Genomic DNA, 25000 nt, shown 5'->3' on the forward strand with positions numbered 1-25000 from the left:
AACGAACAAATAAACAATACATAGATATAGGCCGAGTACATGTTAACTAAGAAACTACAACGCGAAACATGGCATTTCCTCGGCAAGCAGGATCTTGGTTGCTAAAGTCTTTTTAATATGAAATAAATTCAATTAATTACATTTACCAACTACGTGCCGCTTGATTTAGCAGACTTTCAATGTAGTGGCTCTATAATAATTCGATGATCAATATTATTGATATCGATTAAAATTCCCTTTTAATATCCCCTCCACCAGAAATATATATTGTGAAAAATATCACCTCAGCCAGGGATCTGAGATCGAACCTAGATCGCCTGCTTTCCGGGCAGGCATCTTATCCACTACTGAGGCTGGTAATGATAATATTTATCGCATATTCAGATAAGTCAAACGTTTTTTTTTCAGTCGATATGCGAATAAACAATACATAGATATAGATAACATGGCCATTTCCTCGGCAAGCAGAAAAAAGTAATCCCCTTTTTTCTGCTTGCCGAGGAAATGGCCATGTTATCTATATCTATGTATTGTTTATTCGCATATCGACTGAAAAAAAAACGTTTGACTTATCTGAATATGCGATAAATATTATCATTACCAGCCTCAGTAGTGGATAAGATGCCTGCCCGGAAAGCAGGCGATCTAGGTTCGATCTCAGATCCCTGGCTGAGGTGATATTTTTCACAATATATATTTCTGGTGGAGGGGATATTAAAAGGGAATTTTAATCGATATCAATAATATTGATCATCGAATTATTATAGAGCCACTACGTTGAAAGTCTGCTAAATCAAGCGGCACGTAGTTGGTAAATGTAATTAATTGAATTTATTTCATATTAAAAAGACTTTAGCAACCAAGATCCTGCTTGCCGAGGAAATGCCATGTTTCGCGTTGTAGTTTCTTAGTTAACATGTACTCGGCCTATATCTATGTATTGTTTATTTGTTCGTTTATATATTTGTTGATTGTATTAAATACATAAGATATTTGTCTTGTTCGAAATACGTTTTATGTTTGATATAATCATTTATACACAATTAAATAAGACATATGTAATAACTAAAATTAAGAATATATATTAGGTGTACAAAAAAGTTCTGAGCTTTAGATTTCATACAACCGAAATAACAATTTAAATTTTATATCTTCCCGCCCTTTTGCGGTTTTAAAGCGTTGACATTTGGCCTTCTAAAATGTCATACGATTTGGCGTTTGATGCACATAACCTCAAAAATCAGTAGTGTTCACGATAGCAATAACAAAAGAGCATATTCGATTTTCCATCCACTTCTTCATCTGAAGAAAAATGCTGCTGAAGCCACTGTAATGATTTGTGCTGCATATGGAGAAAATGCTGTAAGTCATACTACATGTAAAAGATGGTATCAAAAATTTCGCCAAGAAGATTTCAGTCTTGAAGATGAACCGCGTGCTGGATGCCCTCAAAAGATTGAAACGGACGAATTGCAAGCACTGCTGGATATAAACTCTGCGCAAACTGAAAAGGAGCTTGCAGAACAGCTTGGCGTTACGCAGCAAACCATTTCCGTACGTTTACATACGATGGGAAAGGTTCAGAAGGAAGGCAGATGGGTTCCGCATGAATTGTCCGAAGACAACAAAAATCGTCGGCGTGACACTGCACTCACTTTGCTTTCAAAGTTCCGGAAAAAAAATTTTCTGCACAAAATCATTACAGGTGATGAAAAGTGGATTCTTTATGATAACCCTAAACGTAGAAAATCATGGGTTGACCCTGGTCAACCTTCAACATTGATGCCAAAGCCTAATATCCACGCCAAGAAAGTTTTGCTCTGTATCTGGTGGGATTGGAAAGGTATGTTGTATTACGAGTTGTTACAACCGGGTGAAACAATCGGCAGACCGCTACCAACAACAACCAATGACCAATGACCAATTTGAACGATGCATTAGAAAAAAAGAGGCCATTTACTGGCCAGGACGTCGTAAAGTGATCTTGCTTCATGACAATGCTCGACCACATGTTGCGAAAGCGATCACATCTTTGCGTTAAGCTAGGAACTTCTCCCGCACGCGGCGTATAGCCCAGACATGGCGTCTTCCGATTACTACCTATTCCGGTCGCTGCAGCATCATTTGGTTGATACACATTTCGTGAGATTTGAAGAGATACGAAAACGCATTGATGACTTTATCGCTTCGAAGTCGGTGAGCTTCTATCGTCAAAGAATTCGCAAGCTACCCGAAAGATGGCAAAAGATCGTTGATGCAAACGGAGAATATTTCGCTGATTAATATTTTTTTGTTTATTTTTGAATAAAAATTAAATTTTACAAAAAAAAGCTCAAACTTTTTTGTACACCTAATATATTTTTTTTAAATAAAAATATTATATAACATATATTCCATACGGAACAAAAACCTCCAATGGACGTCCATTAGAGATTCACCATGGAGGTTTATAATCTCCATTGAACTTCCACGAAACCTTCATTAGACCTATTAGAGATCCATAGTTCCGTTTTAATCTTCATTAGAGCTCCATGTAGATATCTCATGGAGGATCAATTATGGATGTTTTATACGATTTTGAGAAAGATTAATAAACACATTGGAGGCTTTATGAGAAAGTTATTAACAGTTATATAACGGTAAGTCCCTGCGCGCTCGGTTTATTCTACGGCGCGGACGTGAGGACGTGCGCTCGGTGGTTGCTCGTTGTCGTTTTTTCGCCGGTCGCTTTGCACGTAACGCGATTCGATTGCTGATGTGATGGATGACGGTGGTCGTATCGGTAACGCGTTGCCAGGCAACCGGGCCCGCGCGTTGTTGTGTATTCGGACGCGTGTGTTGCTAGGCAACCGTCGATGCTGGCTGTGACACGTGGGGCGGATGTCGCGGGAAAGTCCGAGAACACTCCAACTTTCGGGATGAGATGGAGCGACAATACTGAGAACGCTCGGTATTGTCGTGGGGAGAAAAATCCGAGAACACTCTGATTTTTTTCGAGAAGGAATAGAACAAGAATACGGAGAACACTCGATGTTCTTTGAGAGAATCTTCTCTCGCTGTTCTGGTCGGATCGGTGTTGTTTGTAACGGACAGGTCGGAGGAGCGGATAGGACTGTGTCTTGTTCGTAAAATTCGTCGGGTATTTATACCCGTCTCCGTGCCATGTGTCAACGTTTAGTTGGTTAATCGTTTGTTAAGTAAAACAGTTGTCACGTCGTCGACGCGTGACAGCTCACAGGCGCGCGTATGTCGGTCGGTCAGGGTCGGGAGTGTTCGGGATGGTGCGGACCGCATTAGCACGCGCTAGCAACGGAACATCTTTCGGATGCTCCGTTACATCCAGAATATTAAACATATCAAATATTTTTTTATATTACATTATAATCAAAATACTACTATCAAAATAAAATTTAATTAATGTTATAAAATAATCAGAAAAAGTTAATGAAATAAATTTTATAATGCTGAACAAAAATATTTCTACGAAGGCACAAAGCGCATATATATGCAGCGTGCAATGAAACTAATGAAATCTTTTTTATCTTGCAATGTCGGTAACGTCGCACATTTTTTTGAGAGCCATCGTTCACCCATCCTTTTAGCATACCAACTCGAGCATGCTTAACCTAGTGATCGGCCGAAATTTACTACTGCTCTACTGAATAATATTGTTGCGCTTATGGTCTCGATGACGTTTCACGATAAGCGGAAGAGCCGCGTGCGAAATAACCACACTTCACTAAAAAGAACGGAATTTTATTATGCAAGAATACAAATGGTTCGCTACGGATACACGTCCGTCGGCCACCGTAGTTCTGCGAAACATCAACAGTATCCGATGCGTAATCCGAACATCAAACGACGTCGTTAAAGAACGATCCTCTCTTTCAAAATATCGATTCTCGAAGTATTGATTCTTCCGAGGCAACGACGAGCGGATCGCCGCTCGATCGCAATACTGTCCCCCTCCTCTTCTAGTTGTCGTCTCGACAACTGTACGAATCTTCTCCACTCAAGAAACTTCTTCTTTGGCAGAGATTCCAGGGTATCGTACGGCTTCCTGCTCTACCCCGAGCTGCCGCTACGGGTTACCGAGCGCCAATCTCCCGCTCTGTAGGAGCTTGCCGCGGAAATCCGTCCTTTCTTCTTTCTTGAATTCATTCTTGTGCGCTTCTTTTTTGTGTCTTCACTTCTTCGGGCAAGGTGAGGGTATTTGTCGTGGATCCAACGTCTTATAAAAAACTCACCGAGCCCCTGCTTCGGCCCAAATAAGAAAGGAGGGTGTGCGTCACGCCCGACCACGAACCAGTCGTGAAAACTCGTAATTATTTTGCGAAAAAATACCACCTCTGCCAGGAATCGAATCTGGATCTCCTGCTTACCGGGCGGGCATCTTATCCTTTCGACTACCGAGGCATTTGATGATATTTATCGCAAATAACGTGTTTAGAATAACACGTCAATAATACAATGATACACTATATATATATATATATATATATATATATATATATATATATATTACAATATACATATATACATGTATTCTTTCGAATCCCCACGACCGGTACTCCAGAGAGATGATGGTCCTATTCTCTGCTTCGACATTCGCCCATAGTCCCCACGGGAAAACCATGACTTGAAAAAATCGGGAGGCAGACTTCTTAAAAAAAAATTACTTCAGCCAGATGTTCGGGCGAAACAAGAGGATTCCCCATCTTTAAACTTGACGAGAATTTAAAGAAAAAGAAAATAGAAAACAGTAACTTCCTAGCAAAGTAAACACAATAAGATTTTATTATAGTTAAGCTCATATTTTTCTAAATAACCGGGCTCCGAAACTCCCTAACTTCTCTACAGTTCCTCTCTCTCATAAAAGAAGCTAATCTATCCACATGAACAATTTTACTCCTTGCCTTCCTGAATGACAAATATAGAAAACAACACTTAATTTCTTAATTATTTCGGAAGGTCCCTCCCAATCGCTCTGTAACTTAAAAGATTTTCCCTTCTTTTAACGAGGATATAGCCAAATCTTCTGCCCTTCCTCGAAAACAAAATGTCTTCGATCGTATCAACATTTAATTCTTAGAGACCTTGATTCTAATTGTTCTCTAACTCTCTAATAAATTTCATTAAATTCTGCCGTAAATTCCGAGCACATTCTTCCGTTGACTCAGGACAACCATAACTTGAAGGAGTATCTCTAAGTAAATCCAGAAGTAAGATGAGGTCTCTTCCAAAATACAATTCGGGATTACGCCGGTAGCCTCATGTTTAGAAGTTCTATAAGCAAGAAGAAACATGGAAATCCGATCCCAATTTCTTTGATTTTCATTAATATATTTCGATAAATACTGAAAAATTGTCTGATATTGTTTCTCAACCTATCCATCAAACTGAGGATGAAGAGCGGTTGTCTTAGTTTTCCTTATTCCCAGGATTCTCATCACTCTTGAAAAAGCTGGGACTCGAAATTCCTCCCCTGATCGGTATGAAGTTTTAGCGGGACTCCATACGCAGAAACGATTTGATTAACAAAGACCTCCGCCACCGTAGCTCTCATATTCTTCAGAGGGAAGGTCTCCATCCATTTGGTGAAACAGTCAACAATCACAAAGAGATATTTATTTCCCAAAGAAGAAACAAATAACGGGCCGAGAATATCCATTTGAATCCTTTCAAAAGGAGCCCCCGAATTAAAAATTTACAAAGGAGATTTTCCTTTATCAGAAAAGTCTTTCTTCGCTAAACAAATCTTACAGGTTCTATACCAATTTTCTACATTTTTTTTACAAGTGACTTAATGAAAAACGCTTCCGTATCTTTTCTAAAGTTTTCTTTAAAGACTCCGAAATGCCCACCTGAAGGAATATCATGAACCTTCTCCAAGATTTGTTTCACTTTATTACGCAGGACTAACTGAAGAAAACTAGATTTCAAGCTTGGAGCCTCCCATCTCTTATGAAGAACACCGTTCTGAATCTCTCAAGCATCCCATTGATGCCAATAAATTTTTGAAGACATTCTCTAGCTGCGACATCAAAATCGTTGCTGTAATTCCATCCAGCGAGCTAACTCTCCTTCCAAATCTTTGGGAAGGATATCAATTATCTTAACGAAGCGTGATCAGTACGGATAGAAAAACTTCGTCCGTATAGATAATGATGAAAAAATATTTTATCGATTCAACTAAAGCTAATAACTTCCTCCTCATGATACAATAATTTCATTCAGATTTACTCAAAACTCGACTATAATAAGCAACGATTCTTTCATTGTCATCTTGAACTTGAGAGAATACCGCCCCTATTTCAAAACCTGAAGCATCAGTATCCAAAATCATCTTCCCTTCCCCTTTCAGAAAAGAAAGAAGAGGCGCGGTCGATGCTTGCTTTAACTTAAGAAATGCTTCCTAACACTGTTCAATCCAGATATATTTATATATATTTATATATTTATATATCTGGACTGAGCCGTATCAGGATAGTCTGAGTTTCAGTTAATTTAAACAAAGGTCTTGCAATAGAGGAAAAACTTTTAACAAATTTCCGATAATAAAAGCAGAACTCAAAGAAACTTTGGCCCTGCTTCTTATTTTGAGGTACCGGCCATTCTGTAACTGCTAGTTTTCTCAGGATCTGTTGCGATCTCTGCTGAAGAAACAATATGTCCCAGATATTTCACCTATCTACTAAATAAATTACACTTATTTGGGTTAACATTAAGATTTGCAACACGAAATCTAAGAAGAACCTCTCTCAAATTTTCTTTCATTTCCTCAAAAGTTTTTCCAAATACAACTACGTCATCTATGAGGGTAGTCTGAAAAGTTTTGAGCCTAACATAGAAACAAGTATTTTTTCGGTCAAATATAGTGTTGTGCAGGTCGTTTCGGGGATCGATCAAGGAGTCGGCGGGAAAGAGGCGCTCACCACTTTGTTCGATACTAAATAAACTTTATTAAAAATTGATACAGGTTGTCCTTTTTAATTCGGACCGCGACAGACGTGACGGCACGGCGGATCTCGACCAGTCCTCTCCTAGTATCGGTCTCCCGTTTTTATCCTGTTCCAGGCGGCCGGTCCTTGCCGTGTCATCAAAATGTTCGTCAGCGTTCGCGGTATATTTCTGGGTCGCGCGGCGGCTTTCCGCGTAAGGGCCGCACAACCCGGTTAGCAGTTGCTTCACGTGGTGCGGTTACACAATAAATGCGCGATTAGCACGGTAGCATTGATAATCGCTATCGCTTGATAAAATAATAATTCGTCGGGTAAAGTATCGCTTGCCGCAATCCGATGCTTATGACTAATATAACATAGCATCGTCGCGGCGCCTCTGTGCGGTCATCTCGCTTTTCTTTTGCTTTTTATTTTTGTTTTTGTTTGTGCGCCATGTTATTAATCCTATTATAGTTATTATTACTACGCAGGTGCCTGTTCCCATAGAGTATACAGTGTATTTACTTTTGAGTAAGTTATAATCGCTATCTTCTAAAGTTTCTCTTATTTCTTCTAGACTTACGCTTAACTTGGTTAAATCTTGGGAGGGAGAGTTCTTAATTATTTGTCATAACGTGTCAGTTTTCGCTAGCTTATTCTTATTTGTGTCTTTATTTTTTATTTCTAATGTTATATTGTACTCGGAGAGATTTTGGATATATTTTATTCCCTCAATTTTTCGCGCTTTTAATATTACGTTTGGTGTGATTAATTTGCAATTATCTTTTAGTTTTATTTTTCTGGTTTCTTCTAATATAATTTTCTCTTCTATTTGCTTTTCGCACTTAATGTTAATTTCCTTATGTGTCGTGGAGTAAAGCCACTTGCTCCTCCGTCAATGCTATCCACGGTGTGTTACATATCATATGATTCTTTTTTAAAGTATCGCTTGCCGCAATCCGCTTTGTCAGCGGTGGGCATGATTGCGTTCTCGGCGCTCGCGACATCCCTCGATGGAAGGTGATCTTACTGGCTAGTTTATATATGTTGTCGCGTAACTGTAATATAATCGTATGCAGTAATTGAGCTGTCCTGGTGTATGTGTATATTTGCACCTCGCATGATGCTGTTGTTTCCGCATAATATATCGCGAAGTTCTGTTCGCATGTGTATGTGTTTGTTTCTCGTATGCAGCGTTCTAACTCTACTTCCTCTAGTAATTTGTAGTGGTGATTCTCTTTATCTATAGCTAACAAAGGATGGTTTATTTTTACGTAGGCGAATACATTCGCATGATCGTGTACCGGTAACGGTATTGCTTTAACTAGTTTAAATGTAGGGTATGCTACTACCGGAAATCGCAAGATTGTGTATATGTATGGACCATCTGAATACGCGCTAAAAGTAATGTATGTGTGTATTGTCTGCCAGTGCTCAATCTGGATTTTAAAAGGAAAGTGTAATCCCATGGTTAATTGTGTAGCCGCTTCTTTGAGGGCTGTTATTATGTGTTTGATAAGTAATAGTCGTGTCGATATCATTCCGTTTTTCCCGTATGTCAGGTAGTCTATTACATTTTCCGTGTCCTTCGTTAAATCATTCATTATCATTGTCAGGATTAGTAAGTGTTCGTCTACGTCTGCCTGTAGTGTGGACTCGGTCAACCGTTGTTCTAGTCGTTTTGTCGCACTCATTATCAGATTTTTGTTATAGTTTCGAGTATTTTCTAATTCGTCCAAGTGCGCTATTGTGGCGTTGATTACTCTTATTTGATTTGCTACTGCGTGCTGCAGTACCTTGCCGTTTGTTCGTAACGTTTGCAGTTGCTCGTCTATTAATTTCTAATCGTCGGCGTCCATCGTTCCGAATAATATTTTGCTGACCGACCCGACCGCATCTAGCAGTCCTCATCGTTTGTCAGTCGTTTTGTATAGCGTTTCTACTTGTGTTAACAGCGTGATCAGTTTGGTATTTCCTTTTTCTATTATCCTCATAATGTTTCGGCAACCTAATTGAGCGTTGCCTATTACTTTTCGGCACTGTATTGCGGTTTCCTCCATATAGTCTTGCAATTGCTGATGTCTGATCTTTAATTCTTTTGCGCTCAGTTTTATCACTAATTTCCATGCCGATTCAGCCTGTCTCAGTTGACTGATTTCCTCGTAGTAGATTCCTGGCTGGTGCGAGAACAATTCCCAGTCAATAGCATGCTGAGAATCAGGTGTCGCTTGTACTGCTCTTCTGCACATAAGGAGCATCCTGCAAGTTTAGGGTTCAGGTTCAGGTTACTTTTCCGTGAATCCTAGTCGTGCATTTTTTGTGTGATACGTTTAATATTATAAATTATTTTGTTCAGTTTGCCGTCGACCGCGGTCTGTTGCGCGTCGTGGAAGGTTTTTAGTTTGTTCTTTGGGTTTTCCATTATGCAATGCACTAGGTGTAGTCGAGAGCATATTCCCATTATGTGTGGCGAGTGCGTGCGGCGATCATACCGCTTGGCGGCCCAACGTGTGGCGCTGAGGATGTTGTCCAGGTGGCCGTCCACGATCGTCTGGACGGGGGAGTATCGTCCCCGTGCTCCACGAGCAATCTGTGTCGAGAGATCTCCTGCGCCCCCTCCGCCCGTCTGCGAGGGGCTCTATCCCCGCGACTTTTTGCGGGTGCAAGTTTGCGTTGCCACCGGGCAACGGTTCGTCGCCGTCCTGCGTGACTGTGAGTCCTGTATTTTTTCTTTTTACTAACTCTAATTTATGCTGTCTTTATTATTAATGTCTTTATTTTACTGCTTTTGCTTTTTTTTTTGCTTTTCGCGGGTAATTATTCGTATGCGTTGTTTGCTAGTCTTCAATGAATAGTTTGAGTCGGTTCGCGTGCACCGTCGTAATTTTTCGTTTCTGTTTAATTTTGTAATTAACATCAAAGATTTTCTCGATTATTTGATATGGACCTATCTATGGTGCTTCCAATTTCTTCGATCGTCCTCTGCGCACTGCTTCGTCATGCAGGAGGACCTTATCTCCTACTCTGAAGGTTTTAGTATTCGTATTTTTATTAGCATAGTTTTTTGCCTTCTGTTTTGCTTCGCGAATATGTTCTTTTGCTACTTTTTGTGTGGCTCTGAGTCATTCTCTTATGCTTTAGTTCTTGCGCATAGTTATCGTATGTATAATATGGTTTCGGTGGCGCTGCCAGGACCGTAGATAATGTTATTCGGTGCCCGTACATCAATTCGAACGGTGTATAGCCCGTTGCTGTATGCGGTGTCGTATTGTACATGAACATCGCGTATTGTATCCACTCATCCCAGTTGATTTGAGCCTCGTTTATATAGTGCCTTAAGTATTCGATCAGAGTCCTGTGCGATTTCTCCAGGGCTCCGTTGCTTTCAGGATGGTACGTGATTGTTTGAATTTTCGTTATTTTTAGGAGGGTGCATACATCCCTGAACATTTCACTGACGAAGTTCGTTCCTTGATCTGTCTCCAGTATTCCGAATTCGCATATTATTTTTGTAGTGAACTCTTTGGCAATCGTGTTTGCTTCCTGGTCTGGTATCGATATTGCTTTACTAAATTTTGTTAAGTCGTCTTGAAATGTTAGTAGGTATTTATTTCTTTTCATGGTGACCGTGAGTGGTCCTACGATGTCCAGGGCGCATTTTTGAAACGGTCTTTCTGCCGTGTCAGTCAATACTAGAGGCATTTTGGTTTTCTTGCTTAGTTTGTTTTTCTGGCAATATTCACATTTGGCGATGTATTCTTCCACATCTCGTATTAGTCCGTGCCAGTTGTGCATTAGTCGTATTCGATTTACGGTACGTGTTACGCCTTTATGTCCTCCGAGGGGGGCATTATGATATTCGATATTTCGTACATTATTTGCTCCTTGTCTTCTTTGTTATATTCGCGTTCTTCCTTGTCGCGCTCGATGCTGTTTATCTGTGTGTCAGGCGCGATCGAGTTTCTGTTGAGCGCATTTGTATTGCCTTTACCGGCCTTGTGTATCACCTCATAGTCGTACTCTTCTAATTTGAGCCTCCATCTGATTAATCTTGAACCAGGGTCTGTTATACTAAATAGCCAGATCAATGGCTTGTGGTCTGTAATTATTTGAAATTTTGTTCCATAGAGGTACAGTCGAAAGTGTTTAACGGCCCATACTATGGCTAGCAATTCTTTCTCTGTTGTATTATAGTTTTGTTCCGCTTTATTCAGAATTCTGCTTGCGTATGCAATTGGTCGGTCTTGGCCTACTGGCCCTTGCGACAATACTGCTCCGATGGCGTATCCAAATGCGTCTGTCGTTACTATAAATTGTTTAGTGAAGTCCGGGTAAGCTAGAACTGGTGTGGTTGTTAATTTTTCTTTTAATGTTTCGAATGCGTTCTGTTGTTCTGCTGTCCAAGTGAATTTCTCATCCTTTTTTGTTAGTTTTGTCAGTGATTTCGCTATCCTCGAAAAATTCTCGATGAATCTTTTATAATAACCGGCTAATCCTATGAAGGATTGTACATCTTTTACCCGTTTTGGTATTGGAAAGTTTGCTACGGCCGTTATTTTCGCAGGATCCGGTATTATATCGTTTTCGGAGATAATGTGTCCTAAGTATGTCACCTCCTTTCTTAAAAACTCACATTTATTCGGTTGTAGTTTCAGATTGTAATCTCTTAGTTTTTTGAATACTTCAATTAGTCTTTTGTTATGCTCTTTCAAATTTGGTCCATACATTACGATGTCATCTAGATAGACTAAGCATTTGAGGCCTTGTAATCCGGTTAGTATGGAATTCATAAGTCTCTGGAATGTTGCAGGCGCATTTTTTAATCCAAAAGGCATTCTATTAAATTCGTAATGCCCGTAAGGTGTGGAAAATGCTGTTGTTTGTTTGTGTTCCTCATGCATGGGGATTTAATGGTATCCCGATGCTGAATCCAATGTTGTAAAGTATTTCACGTTTCCTAGTTAGTCTAGTGTGTCAGTGATATTCGGGAGCGGGAAAGAATCGCCAATTGTTAAGTCATTCAACTTCCGAAAATCCACAACTATTCGTAGTTTTCGCTCTCCAGATGCGTCTAATTTCTTTGGTACTACTAGTAAGGGTGCGTTCCACTGACTCGTGCTGGGACGGATATCTCGTCGTCCAGCATTTTCGCTATCTGTTTATTTCCTTCTGCCTTGTGCTTCTCCGGTAATCTATATGGTCGGACATTCACCGGCGCACTATCTGCTCGCGTATTTATTTCATGTGCTACTGAGTTAGTGTACGATAGGCGGTCGTGGTGGAAGATATCACGGAAATCTTCGCAAATCTGGTGCAAGGTTTTCTTTTCCTCTTTATTTAAATGTTCGGTTCGCATTTGTCTGTGCAATTTTTCTTTACGAGCTTGAATGGGGATTTGATCTCGTTGCTCGTTTCATTACTTGACACCTCCATAGTATACATGTGTGCGGCGTCTTTTGTCTTTATCTCGTTCACCGTGACTAGCGGCGTTGTTATCTCCACGGATTCTCCCGTGGTATTTATCACACTTATTGGACATACGTTTTCTTCTGGTATGACCAAACAATTTCCTATGAAAACTCCGGGTTTGGTTTCGACTGCATTTACTATTGCAATGCTATTCTGATCAGTTACCGCCTGAATTATAGTTTCACTGCGAGGCGTTAGCATGCTTTTCTTGTACGGGTAGAGTTTGAAAGTTGTGTTGCCAATACGGACTTGTTTTTTCCCGTGATCGCATTTCGCTTGCTGTTTATTCAAAAAATCTAGTCCCAGTATCCTCTCATAATTTATTGAAAAGTCATCTCTTACCACATACATACCGTGCCGTATCTTTCGGTCTCCTAGCGTTATCGTTGCTCTTATCTTTCCGAGTGTGTGTATCTTGTGACCCGTAACTCCGGTTAGGGCTAAACGCTCTCCGCGCATTAGTGTGTTTCCCTTTAGATTCCCTACTTTTATTAATGTCAAAGTGGCGCCTGTATCGAGGAGGAAACTTGTTTTTCCCTTTTTTGTCTCTCGCATCGGCAGGGTAATCAAGTCTAACACGGCGTTTGTGTGAGGCATATTCACCTGTGTCACTTGATGCTCGCGTACGGTTCGCGTTATCTTTGTTCTCGGTTTCTCTTCTTCTTCGTCATCGCCACTGCTGATGAACGATAGGTCATCGCTCCCCCTTTGCTGCTTATTCTTTCTCATTATTACAGCGGTATTTATTTGTCGCCCTTTTTCATTATCCTGTCTCGTGCGTCTCGGCTGCCGTTTCTCGGGCGGCCGTTCAGTGACCAGCATTCGTCGCGCTTATGGCCTGCCTTTTGCAGTACAAGCAGTATTTCTCGATATTATTTACGTTCGCCGGTCGTTCGGCTCGCGGTAGCGGATATTTGTTTGTGTATCGGCTTGAACGACAGTCGCGCGCCAAATGTCCTAGCCTACCGCATTTGTGACACTCCAATTTTTGATTGCGGTTTCTATACTGTTCTTGGTTGCTTCTTGCTTTCTCGTTATTGTACATTTTTGTAGGTTGGCTACCTTTTAATTTTTCCTCGGCTGTCGCGCCTAGCATCGCAGCTGTTAAATTCGTATAATTTCTGGATCGTACTATTGTTTGTATCTCGTCACGTAATCCTAGTTGGAAATTTTCTAGGGCTAATTCCTATATCGTATCTAGGATTGCCTTTCGTTGTTCCGCGGTGTGGTCGTGTCCTTCTACCATAGATTGATAAGAGTTCCATTGCTAGTTTGTCAACGCGGAGTCTGTATTCTCGCGCGCTTTCCCCGGATTTTTGGCGGGTTATATTAAACTCTCGCTGAATGTGCGTAGTGCTACGCTTTGCCAAATAACACATCTCGATCTCGCGCTTCAGTTGCATGAACATGCGTATATCCTTTGTTTGAAAATCGTACATGGCTTTCCCTGTTAGTTTCGTACACAAGATCGCTTTTAATAATGATTTTTCGTCGGCAGGATTTATTTCGCTCATCGCGTACGTGCTTGCGTTTAAAAATTTTTGAACTTGATTCCGCGATGATCCGTCCATCTCCGGAATCATATCACGGGCTTCTTTTAGTTTCATAAATGTGCAGTCTCGCGAATTTCTGACATCGTCCCGTGTACGCCCGTATGTCATTTCTATCGGTTCGTCATTTTCTGCACTCCGATCGTAATTAACGACTTCTAGTTGGCTTATGCGGCCCTGTAGTGCTCGCATGCCTTCTATCAACTCGACCAACATTGCATCTCGCGCGTCGTGCGAAGCTTCCGCCGGGTCAGATTTCCAGTGTGCCTGGCTTAAAGTGGCTCTCATCCTTTTTACTTCGTCATCCAATTCTCTGTTTACTGCTTGTTGTTCTTCCGCGATCGGTTTTAACGGTGTGCTCGAGGGTTGATTTGCCATTTCCGCTGGATTTATGTTTCGTGAGGCGGTGTAAAATTCGGTTGGATCGAACACGCTACTATCGTAAGATGTCAATGAGAATCCTCCGCGGCTAGGGCTTACTTGCGTTCGTGCCGTCGCTACGGTCAGATCTCGCGTCTGTTGGTTGTAATAGAGCGTCGTTGCGTCTCTCACTACTCGGTAGTAAGCTATTATCTATGTCGCTAAGCGAAAACATGCGTTCAATTACAATGTTCGGATGTAATTCCGGTTGACTCGTCAGACTATCGTCGGAATAATAATTACTTAAATCGCGGCGTACATTATCGCGCAGATCGCGTGAATTTTCCGTCTGCTCGAGGCTCGGAGGGCTCGGGCTGAGCGCTCGGCTGGCTGACGCGCTATGTAGCCACGACGTGTTTCTTTGGGCGGGAGTTTGGTTAACTCCTACGTTCGACATCTACCTATACGCTTCTCTCGCTATCTAATGCGCTCGCCTTAATTTTCTATGACTTACATTACGCTCGCAATTCGCATGTTTGTGGCATAGCGCTGGCTGTTGCGGTAGGTCGCTGCTTCTCCGGTGTCACTGATATGCTCGGCGTTGTAGCCCTACCGGCTCTTTCTCGCCGCAGGGATGTCGACTTTTTTTCCGGCCTTTTCCTTGAATTCCGATCGTTTGTTCCTTCCAGATAACTGGGTGTTGCTGCGAAACGATCCCACCGCTGCCACCAGAAATGTTGTGCAGGTCATTTCGGGAATCGATCAAGGAGTCGGCGGGAAAGAGACGCTCACCACTTTGTTCGATACTAAATAAACTTTATTAAAAATTGATACAGGTTGTCCTTTTTAATTCGGACCGCGACAGACGTGAAGGCACGGCGGATCTTGACCAGTCCTCTCCTAGTATCGGTCTTCCGTTTTTATCCTGTTCCAGGCGGTCGGTCCTTGCCGTGTCATCAAAATGTTCGTCAGCGTTCGCGGTATATTTCTGGGTCGCGCGGCGGCTTTCCGCGTAAGGGCCGCGCAACCCGGTTAGCAGTTGCTTCACGTGGTGCGGTTACACAAATGCGCGATTAGCACGGTAGCGTTGGTAATCGCTATCGCTTGATAAAATAATAATTCGTCGGGTAAAGTATCGCTTGCCGCAATCCGCTTTGTCAGCGGTGGGCGTGATTGCGTTCTCGGCGCTCGCTACAATAGTTTTATTTTTCAACATAATTTCCTTTTAAGTCGATACATTTTTCCCATCGATACTCTAACCTCTTTAACCCCTCCAAACAGTAGTTGGCGTCTTGCTCCGCAAAATAGGCGTTTACGTATGTGATGACCTCCTCGTTCGATGAAAATCTCTGTCCTCCAAGCGAAACTTTAAGCTTAGGAAACAGGAAAAAGTCGCTGGGGACCAGATCTGATGAATACGGTGGGTGGTCAACCAATTCAGTGCAGTTCGTGAATTTTGGCCATGACGACCGCCGAAGTGTGAGCAGGTGCGTTGTCTTGATGGAACAGCACTTTCTTCTTTTTCAAATGCGGCCGTTTTTTTGCAATTTCTGCCTTCAGCTTATCAAGTAATGATGCGTAATACACTCTCATTATTGTTTTACCTTTTTCAAGATAGTCGATACACACAATTCCGTGACTATCCCAAAAAACAGTCGCCTTCCTAGCTGATGGAACCGTCTTTACCTTTTTCGGAGCAGGTTCACTGCACCTTTTGCAGTCCACTGTTTTGATTGTTCTTTTGTCTCTGGAGTGTAGTGGTGGATCCAAGTTTCATCTACAGTTATGAATCGACACAAAAAATCTGACTCCTTTCGCTTGAACCGCTCCAACAGGGCCTTGGAAATGTTCATTCGAATTCGTTTTTGATCCAAAGTGAGTAAGTGCGGCACCCAACGCGCGGATAACTGGCGCATATCCAATTCTTCAGTCAATATATGACAAACGCGTTCTTTCGATATGCCCATAGCCTCTGCTATCTCTCTAACCTTGATTCGACGGTCGGTCCAGTATCATTTGGTGAACATTTTCGATGTTATCAGTGGTGGTCGCAGTTTTTGGCCGTTCTGAACGCTCATCATCAGCCAAGCTGGTACGACCACGTTTAAATTCAGCTGCCCATCTTTTTACGGTGGCAAATGATGGGGCAGAGTCCCCGTAAACAGCGTCCAACTCGATTTTAATTTGCGCAGGCGTATTGCCTTTCAAAGAATTTAATCACGGCACAATATTCAATTTTTTCCATTTTTATAAAAACACATCGACTGACACAAAACGACTGAGCGTCCAAAAGGGCTGAAATTTTCATAAAAGTCTTTCAAAGCATATACTATTGTAATACCAGAATGGTTTTGATGAGTAATGTCATCTTCATGTTAAGGCTCAAAACTTTTCAGACTACCCTCGTATATGCTGTATGAGAGGAGGGGGTAGAAGTGAAGGAGAGAAGATAAAGATTGGCTAAAGCTATGATGGAGAGAGAGGGGGGAGGGGGAGTCACTTTCGATCAATCGGGAAAATGATTTTCTATATGTCACTTATATTGTAACTATTATATCTATTTAGGTTGTCGTGATGTTTCTGAATCTCTATAGCCTCTCTGTACTTCCTTGGGAAATACAAGGTAATCGTAGCTATTGTTGTTGTTTTATCAAATATTTGATGTCCTGTTTCAATGCTATGTTCTATGCTGACTGTGCGACGTGTTTTAATCTGACATCACGTTGATGTTCTTTTATACGTACGTTGAAAGTACGTTCTTTCATACGCTTCCCTTTTGTGTCTGTAAAGGATGGATCACTCCAAACGAAAGTGTTCTCGCTTCCTGCATTACCAACATTCTTCTACTTTACGAGGAAATTTTCTCTTCTCTGTAAAATTTTCAGGTTTCCTGCTTGAAACCCTCATCTTACGATTCCCAAATGTTTTATTCTGTTCTTTAATCAGTTTTTCCGTTAAAATCAGTTTTTCCGTTAAAATAAGAAAAATTACTATTTTCCGCACAAGTCCTCTTCCTTGCCGTAGCCATCCATCTCCCCGTTGCACTTTCAGAATTTAAAGATTCCGCACGCTGTTCTGCCACACTTTCATTGCCCACCAGCACCCGACTCTCCGCCATTACAACAACGAACGATCCGAAGAACTGTTTTTATCCAGAACGAGACTCCAAAATGTCGCGCTAACGGCAGTCTCAATGACGTTTCGCGATAAACGGAAGAGCTGCGCGCGAATAACCATACTTCACTAAAAAGAATGGAACTTTATTATGCAAATGTACAAATGGTTCGTCGCGGACACACGTCGGCCACCGTAATCCGCGAAATAACAAATCACAATCACAACAACACAATGCGTAATCCAAACATCAAATGACACGTCGTTAAGGAACGATCCTCTCTTTCAAAATATTGATTTTCGAAGTATTGATTTTTCCGGAGCAACAATGAGCGGATCGCCGTTCAGTCGCAACAATGTTATAAATTAAACTTGCGATTTTTATATAAAAATATAACAGATCTCCAATTAATAAATGTTATCACATTGTCATATGCTTTAAATAGTTTCAACATCAATATCCTTACATATGCAATTCTAGATAATTTAATTATATATATAAAGTTGTGAAGGTTACATGTTATATGAATTTTTATTGTCATGTTTTATGTGAGAAATGTTTATAAATTTATATATTTTATTTGTCCGTTTATATATTTGTTGATCGTATTAAATACATAAGATATTTGTTCGAAATACATTTTTTATATTTGGTATAATCATTTATACACAATTAAATAAGACATATGCATTAGCTAAAATTAAGAATATATATTTATAAATAAATTTTTAATTTATTTATAAGTATATATTCTTATTTTTTATCATAAACTTATTATTTACAAAGGGTCTAAAACCTCTAATTAAGCTCTATATATGATCCATGAAAGTTTCATAAAACATCCGTTCATCAATACAATCTCCATGAGACGTCTACATGGACATCTAATGGAGGTCTAATAGACCTCCATTAGAGCTCCATCATGGAAGTAACATGGATCTCTATTAGTGTCGGTCCACAATAAGTATTTAATCTTTAAGCCGTAAGAAATTGACTAATCATAGTCGAGTATTCTTTTTATATTCGATTATAATTGGTCAATTTCTTACTTCTTAAAGCTTAAATCACCTATTGTGGACCGACACTTAGAGGTCCATCTGACTTCCATTAGTGTCGGTCCACAATAAGTATTTAATCTTTAAGTCGTAAGAAATTGACCAATCATAGTCGATTATTCTTTTCATATTCGATTATAATTGGTCAATTTCTTACTTCTTAAAGCTTAAATCATCTATTGTGGACCGACACTTATGGAGACAAATGTCGCATGAAGACTATGGAGGTTATGTGGACCTCCAATGGAGTCATATTCCGGGATATGTAATATATACCATATATTACATTAAGAATAAATGTTCATATTATGTATAAATTTATTATTTTTATATATAAATAATAATTATATATAAATAAGTAATTAATTGTATAAATAATTTAATGTTTTATATGAATAATAATTGAATGTAATATAAATTTAATGTTGTATATGTTATACATAAACTTAACGTTACATATTTGTGTTATTTATCATAATAATATAAAATTCAATTATATTTATTTAAAGTTTTTTAGCCTGTAACACAATATAAAATTAAATAATAATGAATTAAATTAAACTTTATGATGTAATATATTTTTTTAATGTGCAGAACAAAAAAGAATACAAAAAATTCTTTAAATAATGTATATCATATAAATAAATGAAGAAATTTAAATGCAACAGCAATTAACTGAAAATCATAATATACGTGAATTATAGTTAAGTTTTTTTTAACGAAAAGGGGCATTGATCGCAGTCGATATAACATATAAAGAGTGAATGAAGTAGCAGCTGTTTTTTCCACTACGGCAGACGGTGAAATTCCGGAAACTTATGTGACAATTTATAATAAAAATAATAAAACATTACAACAGGTCAATATGATGGATCCAAATGTAGAACCATGGATTTATCCATTGTATTACCCATACGGTAATTCATCGAGGTTGGCATAATAATTTACAATGTAAATAGTAATAAACAAATAAGTAGAACTGCATATATAAAATATCGAATAGCTGTACGTGATAATTTTAATATTTTTATTATGGGAAGGCGATTATTTCAGCAATGGCTGGCAGATAATTATAATTATTAAAATTGAAAAAGATCAAATTAATTATTGTAAACAAAATTAAAAACAATTACGAGCTGAAACTTATCAAGAATTAATGAATTATTTGGCAAATGCTGCAAATAATAGTGATGCTCACATTGGAAAAATGATTATACTTCCATACTTTCCAGACGTTTGTTCTCAATGCAATGAGCAGAATATCTAAAATCGACGCATAAAACAACTTTAAGATATCTTTAAGAATTTCTTAAAGAAATTCTTAAAGAAACATCGTTAAGATATAAAGAACTCTTGAAATATAAGAAATATAAGAAAGATAAGAAACATTGTTAAGATATAAAGAACTCTTGAAAGATATCTTGAATTTATCTTATGTGTTGAATTAAATATTCTGTTCACTGGAGTTGGTTCGCCGCGTAATATGTTGCAACATTATCAAGATGCAATGATTATAGTGCGAAAATATGGAAAACCAGATATCTTCATTACTATGACTTATAATCCAAATTGGCGTGAAATTTAAAAAAATTTACTTCCGAATCAACAACCTGCAGACAGATCAGATATTTGTACTCGTGTATTTAACATAAAAAGGATTATTTGATTGATGTCATTGTTAAACAAAAATTTTTTGGTGAAGTCTCGTATACATTTACATAACAGAATTTCAAAAACATGGATTACCACACATACATATGATTACGTTAAAACAAAACTGTAAGATATCAAATCCTGAAACAGTTGATAAATTTATTTTAGCAGAAATTCTAGATCCTAATGAAAGTGAAAATTTACACAATATTGTAATAAAACATATTCATGAATTATGTGGAGATTGTCTGATAAATAATAAATGTTTGAAACATTTTCCAAAACCATTTCAACCTGAGACTATGAATGAAGATGGTTATCCAATGATTATGGCAATGTCGTCGAAGAAATAACTATATGATTACTATTAGGATTACTATATGAAAAACCTACATCTTTGATAACCGATATGTCCATTTAATCCAACGCTTTTGCTTTTATTTAACAGTCGTATGAATGTTGAAATAATTTCAAGTATAAAATCTGTAAAATATTTGTACAAATATATTTATAAAGGTCACGATGTTGCATCTGTAATCATTCGAGAAAATATCGATAAAATAATAATTCATGATGAAATTCAAGATTTTATTGAAGTTCATTATGTTGGACCCGTAGAAGCATGTTGGTGCATTTTAAGCAAACCTTTACAAGAAAAGAGTCATGCTATATTTCGTTTACCTGTTCATTTGCCAAATGAACATAGTGTAATAATTGATAAAAATATTAATAATGATGTAATAAAATCTGCTGTAGAACAAGTAACAATGTTGTTAGATTGTTTTAAAGTTAAATACTCCAGATGAAGAAGCGAAAAAATATTTATATAGTGATATTCTATCTCATTATGTATTTAAAAAAGTTAAAATTAATGATAAAACCATTAATCGTTGGGAAAAACATCAAAGATATTTTAATTGTATTGGTTGTACGTATTCCGTCAGTCCGTCTGAAATAGAATTATTTCATTTACGTATACTTTTATTACTTATACTTTGTTAAAGGAGCTAGAAATTTTCAAGAATTAACAACTGTTGATAATGTAAAAACTGTTGAAGTATGTCCAACTTTTACTGCCGCATATTTGGCATTAGGACTTATAAAAAATGATGAAGAATGGTATGTAATGAATGAAACAAAAGTTTGGATGATGTCAAGACGACTTCGTAATTTGTTTGTACGAATTTTAATTCATTGCCAACCAGTTCCGAAAAAGTTATGGGATGAATTTAAAAGAAATATGTCGGCAGATTACAGACGATATGGACCTACGAAAACCAAGGAATAAAGAAAGTTTATAATTTTATTATCAATTTGATTCAAACAGAAGAATCAAATATTGCTAATTTTCCTGAAATGGAACAAATAACAGAGGAACGAGAAACAGATAATGAAGAACAAATACAACAAGATATATCAATAGATATGCGACAATATGAACGATAAAACAAAAAGAAATTGTTGATACTATCTTAATAGCAGCAGTAACTAACAATAATAGTACTTATTTTTATATTGATGGTCCAGATGGTTCTGATAAAACTTTTACTTATACTCTGTATTATTTACTTAAAAATAGAGGAAAAGTAATAAGTACTATGGCATTTACTGGCATTGCTGCGACATTACTTCTAAAAAATGGGAGAACTGTACATAAAGTTTTTAAATTATCTGTGCCTCTTTTCAATTTTTATTAAATTTAGGTAACGATTAGATACTTTAAATGATTAATCAAATAATGTTCAAATTCCAAAAAAAGTATTGCAAGTATTAATTCAGATATGATAAAGAAATATATGGAGATATTATAATACATAAAAGATATAAAGTTATTATTAATTACGTTATATTATTTGCAAAAAATATCGATGTTGACGAAATAAACGAAAAAAAAACGAGTAAATTTGTTGAATGAAACAACAAAGAAAATTTATACAAGTGTAGATACTCTTGAAAAGACTAAGACGAGGAAATACATGAAATAATTATGATAGAATATCTTAACTCTTTAAACCCAACGTGTCTTACACCACATGAATTACATTTGAAAAGGTATGCTGTTGTTATACTTATTAGAAATCATAATATCAGTGAAGGTTTGTAATAGTAGCAGATTGTTAATTTTAAATTTAATAATAATTTATACGAATAATAATTTATTACGATAATTTATTACGATGTGAAATGTTGACAGGTAATAAAACTGGAGAAATTGTTTTTCTTAATCGTATCGCTTTGTATTGTAAAAATATATATCCATTTACTTTCAAAAGAAGACAGTTTCCAATAAAATTAGCATTTGCTATGACTATTAATAAATCACAAGGAAGAAATCACAAATTTTCGAAAAAATTAGTAGATCTTCGTAAAAATATTTTTAGTCATAGACAATTGTATGTTGCATTATCACAAATACATTCTTGGGATTTGTTAAAAGTTTATTTAAGAAATGATAATGTTTATTTAAGAAATGATCTACTTAATTAAGTAAAAAAAATTATGTTTATAAAGAAGTACTTGAAAGATGAGAGAAGGGAGTTCATACTTAAAGAAAATTAATTGAGATGCATTATAAAGAATGTATTGTATTTTTGTTTACTTTTATTATATGTAATAAAATAGAACGTAACGAAATTAAGTAGTACACAAATTAAGTAGTACATGTATATATGACTTAAAGGCAACAGAATATAAAAATGAAACAATTTGAAATAAACATTAGCAAATGAAATACTTAAAATAAACATGAATAAAGCGCAAATAATATATTTTTTTAATAAGATTGAAATATATGGTAACAAAATTCGAAATGTTGGTAATTATGTGTTCACACATACGCGTTTATTTTGTTTTTGGACATGGATATTAAAAATATTATAAACATTTAAATCATAACTATTTTATATATTTTCTTATTATTAATTTCAAGAGAATTGTGTGTGTGTGTGTGTGTGTGTGTGTGTGTGTGTGTGTGTGTGTGGGCGCGCGCGCGCGCGCGTGTGTCTACATATATATTTATACTTTTCAAAGTGTAAATATCTGACATTAAATGTAATCAAAGTGTAAATATCTACATTTACGCTTATAAATATATTAATATTTAATTTAATAAAATTATATTAATACATTTATATTCATTTATTACATTATATTAATTTAATTTAAAAAATATTGAAAGTATTAGAAACATTGAAAATGATGTGATGAAATTTATTACATACATACATACATAATTCTTATGTATGTATGTTATGTATATTTCTTATGTATGTATGTTATGTATATTTCTTATGTATGTATATATATATATATATATATATATATATATATATATATTTGCATTTCATTTTAAATAAATGCACTTTTGTATTAAGAAACCTACATTAATTCAAAACAGAGAAGTGCAAATATATGAACATCAATTCATATATGGCGATAAAATACGGAGTAAAAAATAGAGTATATACGGAGTATAAAAGCAAATAAAAATGCATAGGCACGTCTATGCTAATTTATCCGAAAGTGAAAAAGGCAAAATTATCGGATTATATTTATTGGGAGTGAAAAAAACAAATATTGTAAGTTGTAGGTTGTAGCAACTGTAGGTTGTAGCAAAAAGACCGTATCATTATGGATACGAAAATATATGAAGAAGACAGCGAGAAAGCATTAAAAGATTATAGAAAAAAATAATATGACATCAAGAAAAATTACTGCAAAAAGATGAAAAACGTTATTCGTTTATTGATATGAATCCTTTTGCTGTTGCTGCAACAGTTTTACGGAATGTTGATCTTTCAATTTCTGAGAGGACAGTAAAGCGTCGATTAAACGCTGCAAAAATTCACTCACACACACCTGCAAAAAAATTGCACTTACAGAGGCACATCGATATCAACGAGTTCAATTTGCAGTACAACATTTAAAAATTCCACAAGAAGAATGGAATATAGTAATATGGGTAGATGAGAAAGTGTTTTCTTCGTCGGAAGATGGACGAATACAAAGTGTGGCGACCTGATGGAGAACATTTGAACCCAAAATACGTGGTCCCTTTTGAACAGTGAAAGACTTTCGTTAGGATTTTAGGCAAGTATGACATCCGCAGGTTTAATAGACATCATAGAAATATCACCACATATGAATGCTGAAGAATATGTGGAAATTTTAGAGGAAGTATTGAAACCGAGTACAAGGCTTATATATTTCGAAGAACAATATCCAATTGTTAAAATTGAAATAGTTCCGTACATTCTTCATGATTAGTTCAAGAATGGTTTCGTACAAAATCGAAATGGTTCGTACAAATCGAAATTTTCAATTAATATCTTGGCAGCCAAAATCTCCCGATTTAAATATCATAGAAAATGTTTGGAGTCAGATGAAAAGATAGCTAAGCTGGTGCTAAAGAAAAATTTCCCGATTTAAATATCATAGAAAATGTTTGGAGTCAGATGAAAAGATAGCTAAACTGCGAAGTAAAGAAGCATTAAGAAATCTCGTACAACCAGTATGGAATAAATTATTACTGCAGCCACATTATACACAAAATTTAATAAATTCCATATCAAGACGAATGCAACAAATGCTTCAAAATGATGGTTTTTGGATTCCATACTGGTAACTATTTAGAGTCATGATTATGTTTCGTATATAAAGATGAATCGAATCGTATTTATCCACAAGCCATTTAGTTGAGAAACCAAATTTTATGTTTCATGAGATAGAGAGCCTTCAAGAGAACTATCTCTTCTTTTGGAACACTTCCTTTTTTATCAATTCGCGTCCGTCTTCTTATGAAGAAAACATCTTTATGTACGTCTAATCATCATGTTCTATTCTTTCTATGGACAGTTA

The 25000-nt window shown here is 37.2% G+C and overlaps 1 protein-coding gene and 1 long non-coding RNA gene across 3 annotated transcripts in view; both read right to left on the reverse strand.

Moving 5' to 3' along the window:
- Positions 1-25000, reverse strand: part of LOC148935053 (uncharacterized) — a 146657-nt gene that overhangs the window by 8500 nt on the left and 113157 nt on the right. The window lies entirely within an intron of this gene.
- On the reverse strand, positions 6939-14946 carry LOC112552360 (uncharacterized). The gene is made up of 2 exons (XM_025217418.2): positions 14835-14946; positions 6939-9200 (listed from the first exon to the last, which is right to left on the reverse strand). The coding sequence occupies exons 1-2, from the start codon at positions 14852-14854 to the stop codon at positions 8849-8851; spliced, it is 372 nt and encodes a 123-aa protein (XP_025073203.2). The 5' UTR covers positions 14855-14946; the 3' UTR covers positions 6939-8848.

Source organism: Pogonomyrmex barbatus, unplaced genomic scaffold (genome assembly GCF_055798465.1).
Source record: "Pogonomyrmex barbatus isolate J1 unplaced genomic scaffold, ASM5579846v1 scaffold6, whole genome shotgun sequence".
NCBI lineage: Eukaryota > Metazoa > Arthropoda > Insecta > Hymenoptera > Formicidae > Pogonomyrmex > Pogonomyrmex barbatus.

What these genes read in the sequence shown, in the direction of transcription:
- LOC112552360 (XM_025217418.2), bottom strand. Translation starts at nt 14,854, where the DNA reads ATGCGAATTGCGAGCGTAAT. An exon ending in ATGCGAATTGCGAGCGTAAT is followed by an intron (nt 9,201 to 14,834) that starts GTAAGTCATAGA and finishes CTAAACTTGCAG; the next exon opens with GATGCTCCTTATGTGCAGAA.